Source organism: Monopterus albus, unplaced genomic scaffold, assembly GCF_001952655.1.
Source record: "Monopterus albus unplaced genomic scaffold, M_albus_1.0 scaffold56.1, whole genome shotgun sequence".
NCBI lineage: Eukaryota > Metazoa > Chordata > Actinopteri > Synbranchiformes > Synbranchidae > Monopterus > Monopterus albus.
This window is the reverse complement of record NW_018127936.1, coordinates 943,644-958,208: the sequence shown is the minus strand read 5'-3', so window position 1 is coordinate 958,208 and position 14,565 is coordinate 943,644. Positions and strand designations below refer to the sequence as shown.

Sequence of the window (14,565 nt, the reverse complement as noted above, 5' to 3'; positions counted from 1 at the left end):
GGAAAGCAAGTGATCATACACTACATGTGAACAGAAAGACAGAAAGGCCTATACTACCCGGAGAGAACCTATGCAGGCACGGGGGGGAACATGCAAACTCTACACAGAAAGGCACCGGATCAGCCAGGGCTTAAACCCAGAACTTTCTCACTGTGAAGCCACAGCGCTAACCACTGTGCTACCATACCACCCAAAATGATAGTCATGTAATAAAAAGTTAAATGAATAAATACATTAAAACAACTCTGTCTCTATGGCTAGTATTAACAGAAGGCATTAAGGATAGGGTTGCTTCAGTGTTCATATGGCTGATCATTTGCCAGTGGTTGAAAGTAACTAAGTGCATTTACTGTAAGTACTGTACTTAATTACCATTTTTAGGTACTTTACATAATAAGATAATCACATTTATTTGGCCAAGTATGTTACACACAAAAAAATTTGTTTCCAGTACAGAACCAAGGAGGCCATTTGCAGCATCAACTCGCACCGATGGCTTTAATCATTGGGGGCAACTTGGGGGTTCACTGTCTTGCCTAAGGACACGTTGACATGTGGATTGCAGGTACCAAGATTTGAACCTTCAACCTTTCGGTTGGGAGGCGACTGCCCTACCCACTGAACCATAGTTGCCACCAGTAGTTTCATACCTCAGACCCAGCAGCTGCTCCCCCAACAATCACCACCCTTCCCTCCAGCCCCCCACCTCTAACAATCTGTGAAAAGGATATGTGTGGCCTCTTTAAAAGACAAAAGATCAGAAAGGCTCCAGGCCCATGGTGTGACCCCTTCCTGCCTGAAAGTGTGTGCGGATCAGCTGGCCCTGTACGCACGGGCCCTCTTTGTGGACGTCAGCTGAGCATTCAATACCATCTTCCCAGACATCCTCCACTCCAAACTGACCCAGCTCACTGTCCCTGCCCCCACCTGTCAGTGGATTACTAGCTTTCTGACAGACAGGAAGCAGCAGGTGAGGCTGGGGAAAACCACATCCAACACCCGGACAATAAGCACAAGTGCCCCCCAGGGATGTGTGCTCTCCCCTCTGCTGTTTTCACTCTACACCAACGACTGCATCTTGAAGGACCCCTCTGTCAAGCTCCTAAAGTTTGCTGATGATAAAACGGTCATTGGTCTCATCTGAGACAGTGACAAGTCAGCCTACAGACGGGAGGTTGAGCAGCTGGTCCTATGGTGTAGCCGCAGCAGCCTGGAGCTGAATACGCTCAAAACAGTGGAGATGACAGCGGACTTCAGGAAGAGCCCCCCCATCTTACCCCCCCTTGCCATACTTGGCAGGACTGTATCAACGGGACAAGTACAGACTTCAGCGGACAGTCAGGACTGCAGAAAAGGTCATGGGTGTGAGCCTGCCCTCCATGGAGGACCTGTACACCGCACGGGTCAAAAGGAGGGCAGAGAGGATCACTGCAGACCCCTCACATCCTGGACACAATCTGTTTGAACTCCTCCCCTCTGGACGGCCTTACAGGTCACTGTGCACCAAGACAACCAGGCACAGGGACAGTTTCTTGCCCCAAGCTGTCGCTTTGATGAACATTTAACCCACGACAGTATGATTGGACAATAACCCTCAGTGCAATACCTGTAAATATACCTCGTACAGATTATAGAGACTAGTTCTTAAGTATTCTGTTTTATCCCTATTTATCTCATTTCAATAAACATTCCTTTGTTGTCTGCATTGTTTACTCTCTGTTTATACTGCTTTTTCTGCATTGTTTGCACTGTTTGTTGATGTTAATACTGCTATTTTGTTATATTACTCAGCCTTATGCTGGTTTTCTGTTTTGCACATTGAGAGCCGACATACCAGAGTCAAATTCCTTGTGTGTCTGTCACACCTGGCCAATAAAGCTGATTCTGATTCTGATTTTCTGATACTTCATACTTTGACTTCACTACATTTTACAGGCAAATATTGTACTCCTTACCCCACTACATTTATTTGATAATGTTTGTTATTACTTAGCTACTTGTCAGAATCAGATTATCTATACAAAATACAGTGTAATCATCTAACTTTATTGATCCCTGGTGAGAAATTCAGAAAATGCCCAGCAGTACTTCAAATTATAAGCATATAAGGTAGTTAAAATGAGCTCCACCTTTAGGCCACCAGCTGCAACATTAAATGTGTTCTGAAAGGCTGACTTAAAAAAATCGTGAACCTTTGAAAAAGGCAGTGACAAACACACTCAGCAGATGGCGCTGTTGCTTTCACTTACCACTCGGTCCGATCTCCATGAAGACTCTTTAGCGCATCTCATGCTTTCCTCGACTACAGCGGCGGTTTCCCGGGCAACCGGGTAGCGACAACAAACGGGAGCTACTTCCACGGGCCAAGTTAACAACAACAACAAATCGCCAAATTAGGTAATAAACGCACAAATACGGTTTGTGTTCGAGAAATGCAGATCATTGCCACGTGTTTATTTCCAACAGTTTTAAGAACTCACATAAAAAGTTGTACAGTTCGGCTGTGAGACGCTGGGATGAAACTACCTTTGCGTTAACTTAGTTAACGTTAGTCATTCTGAGTAACTAGCTACATTAACAGCCATGAGCGAGGTGTGTGTCCGGGTAGCGGTCCGCATCCGCCCTTTGCTTCCCAAGGAGGTCCTCCACAACCACCAGGTGTGTGTTCGGGTGGTGCCGGGCTCCGCACAAGTATTGCTGGGTTTGGACAGAGTATTCTCCTTCGACCACGCCTTTGGACCGACAGACAGCCAAGACGACGTGTATGAGTCGTGCGTCCAGCCTCTGGTGGAGTCCCTGGTCGACGGCTACAATGCCACTGTTTTCTGTTATGGACAAACCGGGTCAGGAAAGACATACACACTCGGAGGGGGGAACCTGGGTAAGTTGTACAAAGCACAGGTGTCAGTGTCCATCCCGCAAAATGAGCTTACAAAGATCCAGAGGTGGGGTTTAGGAAACAACTGAGTGAAATGAGACATGGGAGCTGCATTATTGAAGCCAGATGGTTCAGGATGGGAAAAATGGGTGTATCAGAGCATCTTTACTCTGTGTTCAGAGTGATCTGTGTAGATTTGGATTTGGAGCGAGAAGCAGAGTGTGTAAATGTGGGTTTGGGAGATTTGAGGCTTGTGTTTAGGGCTAGTGTTAAAGTAATTTAAGTGGCAATCTCAAGGTGGAAGCAAGCTTTTCTGACCAGTAATTTGCTGTTGCCCCATTGATGTATTTTACACACGTGCTGGGAACTTGAGCCAAAGGTCGTTTTCTGATGTTTTACTTTCTGGTCTTTGCCATATGTACTTTATAACTCTTTCTTCCAAAACCTCTCTCAGATGAAGATGGAGGAATTATTGACCGTGTGGCCCAGGATGTGTTCTTGTTGCTGGGGGGAAAGAGGAAGAATAGTGATGGTTTGGAGGCTACAGTGCGCCTCTCATATCTGGAGCTGTACAGGGAAGAACTCCGGGACCTGCTAGAGCTGCACACCATTCAGAAAGAGCTTCATATCAGAGAGGATGAGAGGGGAAACACTGGTAATAAAGTCCTTTTGACTAGCAAGCAAATGTGACAAAATATGTTTATTTTTTTATATTTTTTTCACATAACTATCATATGATGGAATAAACTTGTATTATTTCCCAAATAAAAGGACATACCCCTGTAAGACATAGTTCCCAGTAGATTTGACTAATTTTAACCTTTACAATTGAAATGATAGTGCCTTGTGGTTGGTACCTTTGTGGATTTTGTCCCTACTTTTCCTCTGCTGTTTGTTAACACAAGCCTGTGTTCAATTTGTGCCCATTCATGCCATTGTCACACTTTTCTTGATTAGTGATGTAGTGAGGGTTTTAAAAGTGTTCTCTAACAACTCAGGGGCACTTGCAAGAAACAGACTCATCAGAGGCCAACACATTTTGGCTTTTAGTCTATATTAAGTTCCAAATACACTGGATCCTATACTTCTGTGTGGCTATGTGTGTTTTCAGTGGTGGTGGGAGCCAAAGAGATCGTTGTCACCTCAGCAGAGGAGCTACTCAGCATTTTAGAAACAGGCAATGCCCTACGCCACACCGGCACCACGGGGATGAACGAGCATTCCAGTCGCTCTCACGCCATCCTCACCCTACAGCTCATCCAATGTTGTCAAAATAACAAGTCCGTCCACTCCTCCAAACTCTGTCTGGTTGATCTAGCAGGCTCAGAGCGTGCTGGAAAAACTGGCAACACTGGGACACGACTCAAAGAGTCTGTTCATATCAACACAGGCCTATTAGCGCTGGGCAATGTTATCCGTGCTCTCTCTGACCCTGCACAAAATCGCCGTGGTAACACCTGCAGCAGTGCGCACATACCTTATCGTGATGCCAAGATCACCCGTCTCCTCCGTGATTCGCTGGGAGGTACCGCCCATACGCTGATGGTGGCGTGTGTCAGCCCCTCCCTCCACAGTGTAGCTGAAACTCTGAGTGTCCTGCAGTTTGCATCCAAGGCTCGCCACATTTGTAACCGTCCTAGGACCGTATCTACCCATACAGAGGTTAAATCAGGTTCTACTATTTGGGACCCTGGCGAGGCTCGACTAGGGGAGCTGGAGCATGAAGTACAGACACTTAGAGAGTTACTGAAAGACAAGGAAAAAGAGATGGAGATGGAAAAGGAGAGGACAAGAGGAAGAGCTGGAGAAGAGGACAGCTTCAAGCAGTCCAGTCAGATGAGGGTATCTGAGCCAGATAAGGTGAGCCAAGGGGAACCATCACAGTACCGCCTCCTCGCACAGGAAGCTGCAGCTCTGCTTGCAGATATCTCTGGCCTCTCTCCAAGTCTGTCTGTCAAGCAGCGACTGCAGGATTGGCAGGACAAATTGACAGCTGCCAATAGCTCGCATGAAATTGATGATGGTGACTGTTCAGAAGGGGATGGAAACCAACTCATATTAAAGCTCAGACAAGAACTCAACAAATCCCAGGTAATGATAAGAAAAAAGAAACATATATAATCACCATTAAAGGTCACAAATATTATTGTATGATATATATATATATATTTATTGTTAGTGGGAGCTGTTGAATAATCTACATTAGACATTCAGAAAAAATATCTGGGAAAAGGCTTTACCCACTGTAGGTTTGTTTTCCTTCAGAGTAAAAGATGTCTGGATATCTTTAAATTATGCATTATAGGGGGATAAACACCCCACAACACTTAGGGCTCTATTTCAACAGTGCAGTGACATTGCCCATAACAAAGTGCTAGCTGACATGCCATGAATGTTAAGGGGTGAATGTGTGAGGTAGGACCCAAGAATGCAGACTTCACTGGTCTGGAACACAAAAGGAGTTTATTAAACAAGAACACTGGTATGCATAGAGAAGAGAGGAGGGACAGGGGCTGAGCAGGAAGCCGAGGTTCCAGAGGATTGTGGTATGCAGGAGAGACTGGGTGACAGACAACCGGAGGATCCGAGGACCGGGGCGTACACGTGAGTAGGCAGGAGAAGACAGATACCGAGAGGAGCTTACGAGGAGATGCTGGCAGGTTAATGCTCTCAGCGTTGCTGGCAGCCAGGTGTGGGACGGATTCTGCGTAGCTTGGCAACAGGATCAGGTTGAGAGGAGGACTATATGTAACGTGAACAACCAAGGGAGATTGACAAGGGGCAGTTGAGGACAATGAGCGATGATTACAACCGAGTGAAGCGAGAACGGGCAGAGTGAGATGAGGAAAAGGGCCAAAACAAAAGCACGAGACAGCGAAAAACTAGAGCAACCATAACAATAAATGTATTACAAAGTTGACATAAAAAAAGTAAACATTTTTTTCTATTTTTCTAGGAAGCTCTCAAGATAGAGAACTGTCTTTTGGAGCAGAAAAATGCAGAACTGAGACAGGTGCAAGAAAAAGTTGACAAACTTCTTCAAGAGAGCAAAATGCACCTCCAAGCCTTAGAGAAAGAAAAAGAGCGTACCCGTATACAGGTGAGGAGAAGAACATGCAGTTCTCTAGTACAGTAGAAAAGGAGACAGCATCCATTATTGTAGCTTATCTGCAAATAAAAATTCTAAACTGTCTTAGAATTTGACAGTGCCTGTCCGTCTGCACATTTGTGTGTGAATGTTTTTAGAATGAACAACTGGTGGACCAGCAGATTCTGATTGATCATCTTCGCAGTGACCTCATGACCTTTCAGGGTGCAACCTCAAGGGCAGCGGTGGACACAGGGGCTTCTGGGAGCTCAGCCAAGAGGCCTTTTAGCGTCCCTCTGACCAGACACAGCTGTGGCCACGGGCCTCCCAGGAAGGTAGGTAGTTGCACTGCTTTGTTCTGTATTGTGCGTATAATTGTGTGTTTATCTGTTGCACCAGCTGGAATTATGACTTTGGTGCATACATTTATATGAGGAACCACACACTCTGTTGTGCATAGCTGTGTGTATTTCTGTCCAAATGCATGCATGTTTGTAGATTCATTCCAGTCCTCCAGCCTATTCACTGGAGAGGGTGATGGCAGCCTTTAGGATGCGTGGTCATCTGCTGCTGGCTGAGATTGAGGAAAAGGATGAGGTGTACTGTCCCTTCTTAAAACAACAGGCAGAGAGCAAAGACAGAGATCAAGAGAATGAGGGGGATGACGACACTGTGGGCAGAACAGGATTTAGGTGAGAGTCTGTATAATACAAGCTTACCATTTTGTTCTTTGTCACGTCACCAGTGATTCACTACTAGAAATACAATTTTAACTAATAACTTTTGAGACACTGTGTATTTATCATTCTGCAAACAAAATAGTTTCACAAAAAGCAGTGATTCAAAGGTTAATTAAGGTCAAATGAAAAGTAAACTTTTTCAAAATTGTCTCACCTGCTGCTGCTTCATATAGCAGTGACCTTTCATAATAATTGTTTCAGAATAATCACAGCAGTATCTGTGCTCCTGTGTGCCGTGAACTGGTCAAAAATAACTTGGTTTTCCTCACAGCCTCCTCATTTATGCAGTGCAAATGCTTGGGCATATACAAGATATGACATTGTGGACCCATAGCAGGGAGCACACTGCTGTTCAAGATGTAGCTGATGTAATTGGCTATGAGTAAGACTAGGCTCTAACTTTCACTGTAAAAAGTTTTCACCTTTAGTGCCATTTTCTAAGTGCACCACAGGTGTGTTGTGCGCCACAAAAATACAAAATAGTTTGACCTAAGTTTCACACGTATTGATAATCTTTCATTCAGAATATCTGCCTTTCTTAAGCAGGGAAATTATTATGTGAAATGATCAACCCAATAAAAATATTGTAACGTTGCTCCAGGCGGTTTTTAAACCGAACATGGACCAGCCGGCAGAAGAAATCAGCTCTGAAAGAGAAAAACACAACACTAGACCAAACATCTAAAGGACATCCATCAGTACAACAGCCTGAGCAAACCACAGGTATACTTCACACATATTTAACTTAACTTAGCAGTCTGTTGTTTCCTTGTCCTTTTGTATTGATAGATGCTTTTTTCCAAACAGTTATTCTTGGATGTAAAATAAGTCATTTCATTTTCATATTGTCATTTGCTATTTCTTCTTAGGGACAAAGGAAAACCATGCCAAGCAAAGTCATATGAGGAAGGTGGGACTAAGATCCAGTGTTATTCAGAGAAGGCTCCACGAACTGTCAGTCAACATGCGCTTGAAAGAGGAGCTCATCAAAGAGCTTGACAAAACTGGTGTGTTCAAATAACTGCATACTGTGAACTCCTGGGCTCCTGTGTCTGTTGGTTTGTAGTTGTACTCAGCAGGATCTAGTGAGTCAAGAACAATGGAACTCATTGGTTCTTCGTGTATCAGAGCAGTGTTAGGGGTTTTATGTCAGCCAGAGTTTGGCAAAACATCCCTGCAGCTTCCACAGACTTCTGTTGAGTGAAATTAGAAATTCAAGTGTGACACAGTGACAGAGACAAATGCAAAGTGTTTTTTTTTACTGTATTAGACAGTAATACATGCTTCATGCTTCAGCTGAGAACTGGTTTGCTAAATTGCTAAAACATTTTTATGTCATTTTTTTTATTGTTAGGAACAAGTTTGGGGCTAAGGTACAGTATGTGCAACGTTGGTATGTGATGATTTGTCAGTGATGCACAAAATCATGGCCTGATAATCAGATGGTAGACCATGGTTGCCTGCATTCTGAGTGGTGTTTGCAGAAAACAGTATGAAAAAAATGAAGGGGTCTCAGGTTTTATTTGCAGTTAGATGCCTCCCTCTGAACCTAGATCTTGGTAAAGGTGCAGAAAGTGAGAAAATGAAATGAAATCTCTTCAAATTCTAATTCTTATTTACCTTATTTCAACGGTGCTTTTGTACTGAAGCTCCAGGCAACAACTGTACAGTGCAATGAAATAGTTTCGAACCTCAGAAAATGTGTTTATATATGTTATATCTGATTTTGTACAGTATTTGCATCTGGAAGTGTGTGTTTTTTGTCTGACAGACAAGGAGACCCAGGCAGTGAACAGACATGATACCCACAGTGGCAGTGAAGCCGGTGTGTTGGCAAGACTTGCCATGCAGAGCCAGCAGGTTCGCACAGAGGTTTACCGCAGCCTGCAGCACATGAGACTGCAGAAAGCACAGCTTCAGACCAGCCTCAAGCAGCAGACCAGTGACAGCAAGACAGAGCCTGACCGAAATGGGGTTAGCTGTGTGAACCGGGTAACATCAAATATGATATTCAGATAAACAAGTTTAGTCATGTGTCAGTCATCTGTATATCAGTTCTGTTGATCCACAGTATTTTTGTTTCAGGTTCCAATTTTAGTCAGTTCCCAAGGGTTAACACATGGTCATTTTGATAGATATTTGATTCTTTCTTACATCCCACAGGTTAAACTAGTAAACTTTATTGGGAAGCAGTAGTGTATACACTTATTTAACTACTTTGACCGAGGTTTAAATATAATTTTGATTTTAAAAATGCCTATGTTTTTGTTTAAAGGAGCAAAGGGCAGGAGGTTTAACTCTATGCAAAAACAGTCACCAGGACGAGTCAGAGGAAAAGGTAAACACTGTTAAATCTAAAAGCAATATCAGTTCCTCAAAAAGCTTGTTTCTTTCTTTTGTCATTCTGTGTGTTATTGTCTTCATATCTTCTTAATCTTCATGTAAACTCCCTCTTCCTTTACCCCTTCCCTCCTCACACTCCTTGCTTGTCCTGCTGCAGCTGGGCGACAGCGGCTGGCTGGAGGAAGAGGAGGAGCAGATACTTCAGAAGAGAGCAGAGCTGCAGGAGCTGGAAGAGGAGCTGAGGAGGAGAGAGGAGGTGCTCCTACGCAGGGAGGCCTGTCTGCAACAGAAAAACAAACTGGAGATCAAGATGCTGCGCTCCAGTCAGGTTGGCCTGTACATGTGTTCCCCTGCCTGATTTTTGTGTTAAGTTTTTTTTATGATTTAGCAATTATTGTGACAAGAGCTGCTTAGCAGTGGTTTAAATCAACACATATTAGTTGGAATCCAGAAAGTTTTTATCAATGACTTTTCAGGCTCTGAGTCAGGACCTGTTGCAAGTGTCAATGCAATTGGAATCTGTGGAGGAACAGCTACAGAGCAGTGCCATTGCAAGGTGGGCTGGAGGAGTCACCACAGAGGAACTGGAGAAGGAGAGAGACACGCTTAAAAAGAGGAGAGACACTCTGGATGCACAGCTAAAGGAAAACAGAGTGCTAAATGTGGAGGTCAGATAGAAGCAACCAGTGGGTCGTACTGCAATAAAACTGACATTTGATATGATTTATACCTTTTTCTTTTTGGCAATTTGTGTGTGTGCCTCTGTGTAGGAGGAGAATTCCTTGCTCCAGCTGGAAGAAGCTATTGAAGCTCTGGATGCAGCTCTGGAGTTTAAAAACCTCTCCATCCAGGACAAACAAAAGAGGCTGTTAACCACAGACTCCCCTCCAAGTCACTCACAAAGCACCAATGTCTTCAGCAAGCTGAAGGAACTCTCACCACCTGAGGCTTCAGAGCTCCTCATCAAATATTTCAACAAGGTATGAAAACGTGTATAGAAACATATTTCTTTTTCAGTTCCAACTGGACGTTTATGTTTTTCTTTTTCTCTTCTTCTGTTACTTACCATCCCATTCCTCTCTCTCCAGGTGATGTGCTTGAGTGGAAGATGAGACAGCGATACAGTACTGTTTTTGTAATCCCTCCACCCTCTTTGCGTTCCCCTAACGTGACCTTTTATGCTCTACATCTATCCATCCAATACCACTATAAACTATATCAGTGTCAGAGCATATGAGTGGAGTGGTGAGAATTTCCGCTCTTTGCTCACAGAGTTGTTCGCCCGCTCCGCTCCCCTTCTCAAAGCTGCATCAGGCCACTCCGCTCATTATCACTCAGCACTCAACTCACATTCTACTCCACTCAAACTGCACGCACTCACTCCAAAAAAGAGAAAAAAATTGCATATATTTCACTTTCAACTTAAACCATAGCCTTACATCCCAAAGAATTAAAGAACAACTACTTTTTCCAAATAGAAATTATTTATTTAAAATTACAGTTAGGCCTATGTAATAAGAAATATAACACAAAAAATCACATGTAAATTTCAACAAGTCAGTAGGCCTAATTAAATAAAAATATGCACTATATCTGTATGACCATTCAGTTTTTTTTAAAGTAATTTAGGAGCTCCATTATTAAGCTCACACCGGCTGTTTTTGACTGAAAAATGTTGGATGACTGTGTAAGACAGATGCATCCATGGATGGCCTTTGACACACTTCAGGCGGTGTGAGCGGTACTGCAGCGAAATTGGAGCAGGACACAAGCCGACACTCCCTCCTTTTTAAAAGAGCCACTCTGCACTCTGTCCAAAATCCCCCCACTTCCACTCCCTGCTCACTTGTGCTTCTTCTTACTCACATGCTCTTGGTCTTTTGTTGCACCATGCCACACTATTGCATCATGATGAATTCCTTCCAACCTAGGGTTAGGTTAGGTTAGGTTAGGTTAGGTTACTTTATTTATACCCGTAGGTAAATTTGTCTTGCAGTCAGCTGCAGTCCCCAAGCTTTAGAAATGGCTTTATAACCTTTTCCGGACTGATAGAGCTCCATTATTCTCTTTCTCATTTGTTTTTGAATTTCTTTGGATCTCGGCATGATGTCTAGCTTTTGAGGATCTTTTGGTCTACTTCACTTTGTCAGGCAGGTCCTATTTAAGTGATTTCTTGATTGCGAACAGGTGTGGCAAGAGAAATTGAACTCAGGTGCGATAAACCAGTGTTTTGACAGGGGGGCAAACACTTGTTCACACAGGGCTCTATAGTTTTGGATTTTGTTTTCCCTTAATAATAAAAACCTTCATTTAAAAACTGCATGATGTGTTTACTTGTGTTATCTTTGACTAATATATAAATTTGTTTGACGATCTGAAACATTACAGTGTGACAAACATGCAAAAAGATAAGAAATCAGTAAGGGGGCAAACACTTTTTCACACCACTGTAACTCTATAACAGCAGCAGGGACAAAACTTTCTGTACCACTGCGTTTTACATGCTGACCCTTTTTACACACCATTTCACAGTTCTTCTCAAAACTCAATTTGCTGTCAGTGATCGTCCCCAGATATTTGTATGTTTGCACATAATCAATAGTCTGCCCCTTAATTAAAGTGACTTCGTGCCTATGAGGTTTCCTCCTAAAATCTATGAGCATATCTTTAGTTTTTGTTGTATTTAGTTGCAGATAGGATTCCTCACACCAATGGACAAAATCCTCAATGATTGAACCATGGCTACTTTCACCATCACTGAGGAGACTAACAATAACTGAGTCATCGGCATACTTTATAATAGTTCTAACCTGTTTCTCTCTGTCCACTTTCCTTTTCTCTGCAGGTGTGAGAGTGAACTAAAGTACAAGATTCACCTAATTGTGTAATAATTTGCATTTCTCTGCACTATTTTCTGGCTCCCTCCCACCTTTATCATCCTTTTCAGGTTGTTTGTCTTCGTGAGGTGGAGCGCCATTTGCGTTTGCGCTGTAACGAGCTGGAGCTTCATGCTGGAGAGCAAGAAGTGGTGCTGAGGGAGATGGAGGTCGCCATGCAGCGCCTGGCCCTGGATGCGGACCGCAGGCTCACCCAGCAGCACCGAGATCACCAGAACAACATCCAGTTACTGCTGCAGAAAATTCAAGGTGAGGAAATTAGGGCAGCATGGACAAAATGTTTGAACATGAATTTTTTCAGTTCATATTTGCATTATTTGTACAGAAATTGTTTCATGAATATTGTTTATTTTTGTTTCCTTGTGTGCATGTGCTTATGTGTGCATGTGAGTGTTTAGAAGGTGGTTCAGGAGAAGTACAGCAGGCTATTCAAGACAGACTGCAGCATCTGGAGAAAGAGCTATTTTTCTACAAAAGCTCCACCCGGCAGCTCAAAAAGAAACTCAAGGAGCTTCTTTGTGGTGCCCTACACCCTGACGATGAGCCTTCACACACACAGGACCACAGGCAACCACACAATATGCAGATACACGCAAGCGGATACAAACCCCAGATGCACACTGAAGAGGTACAGACAAAGACACAAATTGCACCAACATACACAAAGATATATGATGAGCAACCAGACCAAAAGAACAATTCTCACACGGAGAGGCAGGCGCACCAAACACTCCGTCCCTCCTCATCTGAGCCCCAAAATGCACACAGTAAGACAAAATTGCCTGAATACAGACAGATCCACACACAGTCTCAGGGGAGGAGTGACAGAGGGGCTGGTCACTGTGGGGAGAATTTAGAAATGACACCAGTCCGTTTGTGCCGAAGAGAGCTGAGACAGATCTCTCCAGCTGATCTGCAGGTCTCTGGTTCTGCCACAAGGAGGCGACAGTCAGCTGTAGATACCAGCACAGAGTCAATACTGGAGGACTCCATAGAAGTGCACAGAAACCATGACAGATGATGTTCCCTCATTTGCAGAGCTATTCAGTAGCTTTACATACATCATAATACCTATGCGTTATAGAAGTAATGTGTACAGCAGATTCCAGCTTGGTGGTGGTAAACAAAGGAAATGTTTGTCATGAAGAAGCAAAAAAGATTTAATGCAAAAAGCAGCACTTTTTTGATACTATTTCTGTTGTCATAATATACAGTAGTAGGTTTTACACTTATCACCAACTCCATCTACTAGATTGATTCTACCACTTTTATAAAGTCTATTCATTTAACAGATACAATAAGTTTGGGAAAACATGCTCATCAACCTTTTGTTAATCAAATATTCTCTTGTGAAGAGGACTCTTGTTTTTAACTTTTCATTTTTAGCACTGATTAGCACTTAAAATCACCTGCAGATGCAGTATATTTGCTGCGCTACAGCAGTAATACAAAGCTGGGTAGTGTTTTTAATTATTTTGATAGTTTTTTTCTGTTTGCACTATACTGTATGTTTATTGCTGTGTAAATTAATTTTTTTATAGGGAATTTTTATTATATGCTTGTAATAAACTTACTAAAATGCAAATTAAACTGTTTTGCTTTTATTGTTTGGGCTCCTTCCATCCCCTCACCCCCAAGCTATGGTCAGATTAAACCATGGAGCCATGGTCTGGGGGTAAATGTGTGCAGTTTCTCTTGAAGGATGAGAATGAACAGCATGAGCAACACGAGTGCTTGGTTGAAACATAGCTACAATATCTCTTAGACATGCTACCACAGGTCTCTCAGTATGTGTAAAGGCATTCAGCTTTAATGCTTTGTACACTATCTAAGTGGTGTTGTCAGCCACATAAGACATATGTCACATGTGGGGGAGGTGTCCTTGGCCGAGGAGGTAGAGCCTTATGACCGACCCCAATCCCCCCAACGCAACCCTATAGAATGCATAAACGTTAAATGAGTCACCGCTGCTGCTATTTTATCTTCTCACTCACACACTCATTTTATGTGGGACAACCCCTAATAACTATTATGCAAGACCTAAACATTAAAGTGTTAGCAGTAAATAACTTTATAAATGTTTTGCTTATTTATTTCAACCTCTTCACTGCAGTATTCTGTCACAACTTTGTCACACGTCTAAGTTAGCCCACATTCTAGGTGTTCATAGATCATTCTTCCTTTTTTGCTGCTTTATCTAAGCACTTTTCTGTGTAATGAACCCCATTTGTGTAATCTACACATCCCTCTATTCTATAGGCTAAAACCCCTCAGGTGCATCTACACCTATTCTCCTAATAATAACAGAGCAGGGACAGTAGTCTTACTTTTCCCACTATGCATTCATTCCAGTGTAGGTATTGACACTCCAACACCGGACATATCAGACCTAATGTGTTTGTCACATAGATCAGTTACATTTTCTGTGTAATGTATGCCTTTAATTTTGATACTTTGAGTACATTTTGCTAATAATACTTGTACTTTTTCTTATATAGGAATTTGAATGACTTTCAGTCTACTTGTATTACTACATTACGGCATTGATCATTTTAGGAAAGGATCAAAGATCTTTTTTTTTTAAATATCTTCCACCACTGTAGGCCAGATGTATTGACA

General features: G+C 42.8%; 1 protein-coding gene across 3 annotated transcripts; it reads left to right on the top strand.

Annotated features, from left to right (window-relative positions):
* Positions 1-2,323: 2,323 nt before the first annotated feature.
* LOC109961613 (kinesin-like protein KIF27) lies at positions 2,324-13,506 on the top strand. 3 transcript variants are annotated; one of them, XM_020602573.1, is made up of 15 exons: positions 2,324-2,881; positions 3,333-3,533; positions 3,990-4,969; positions 5,835-5,978; positions 6,125-6,301; positions 6,465-6,658; positions 7,308-7,429; positions 7,576-7,713; positions 8,478-8,698; positions 8,982-9,044; positions 9,207-9,377; positions 9,526-9,717; positions 9,820-10,029; positions 11,997-12,195; positions 12,348-13,506. In XM_020602573.1, the coding sequence occupies exons 1-15, from the start codon at positions 2,584-2,586 to the stop codon at positions 12,965-12,967; spliced, it is 3,930 nt and encodes a 1,309-aa protein (XP_020458229.1). In that variant the 5' UTR covers positions 2,324-2,583; the 3' UTR covers positions 12,968-13,506. The 3 variants fall into 3 exon arrangements, with proteins under 3 accessions (XP_020458229.1, XP_020458228.1, XP_020458230.1); XM_020602572.1 differs by having other exon boundaries at positions 12,345-13,505; XM_020602574.1 differs by lacking the exons at positions 11,997-12,195; positions 12,348-13,506 and adding an exon at positions 10,138-10,533.
* Positions 13,507-14,565: the final 1,059 nt, after the last annotated feature.

Excerpts from the sequence above, each read along its gene's own strand:
- LOC109961613 (XM_020602572.1), top strand. The coding sequence starts at position 2,584 with ATGAGCGAGGTGTGTGTCCGGGTAGCGGTCCGCATCCGCCCTTTGCTT. Across the intron at positions 6,302-6,464 it reads GCCACGGGCCTCCCAGGAAG|ATTCATTCCAGTCCTCCAGC; the intron begins GTAGGTAGTTGC and ends GCATGTTTGTAG. Across the intron at positions 6,659-7,307 it reads GTGGGCAGAACAGGATTTAG|GCGGTTTTTAAACCGAACAT; the intron begins GTGAGAGTCTGT and ends ACGTTGCTCCAG.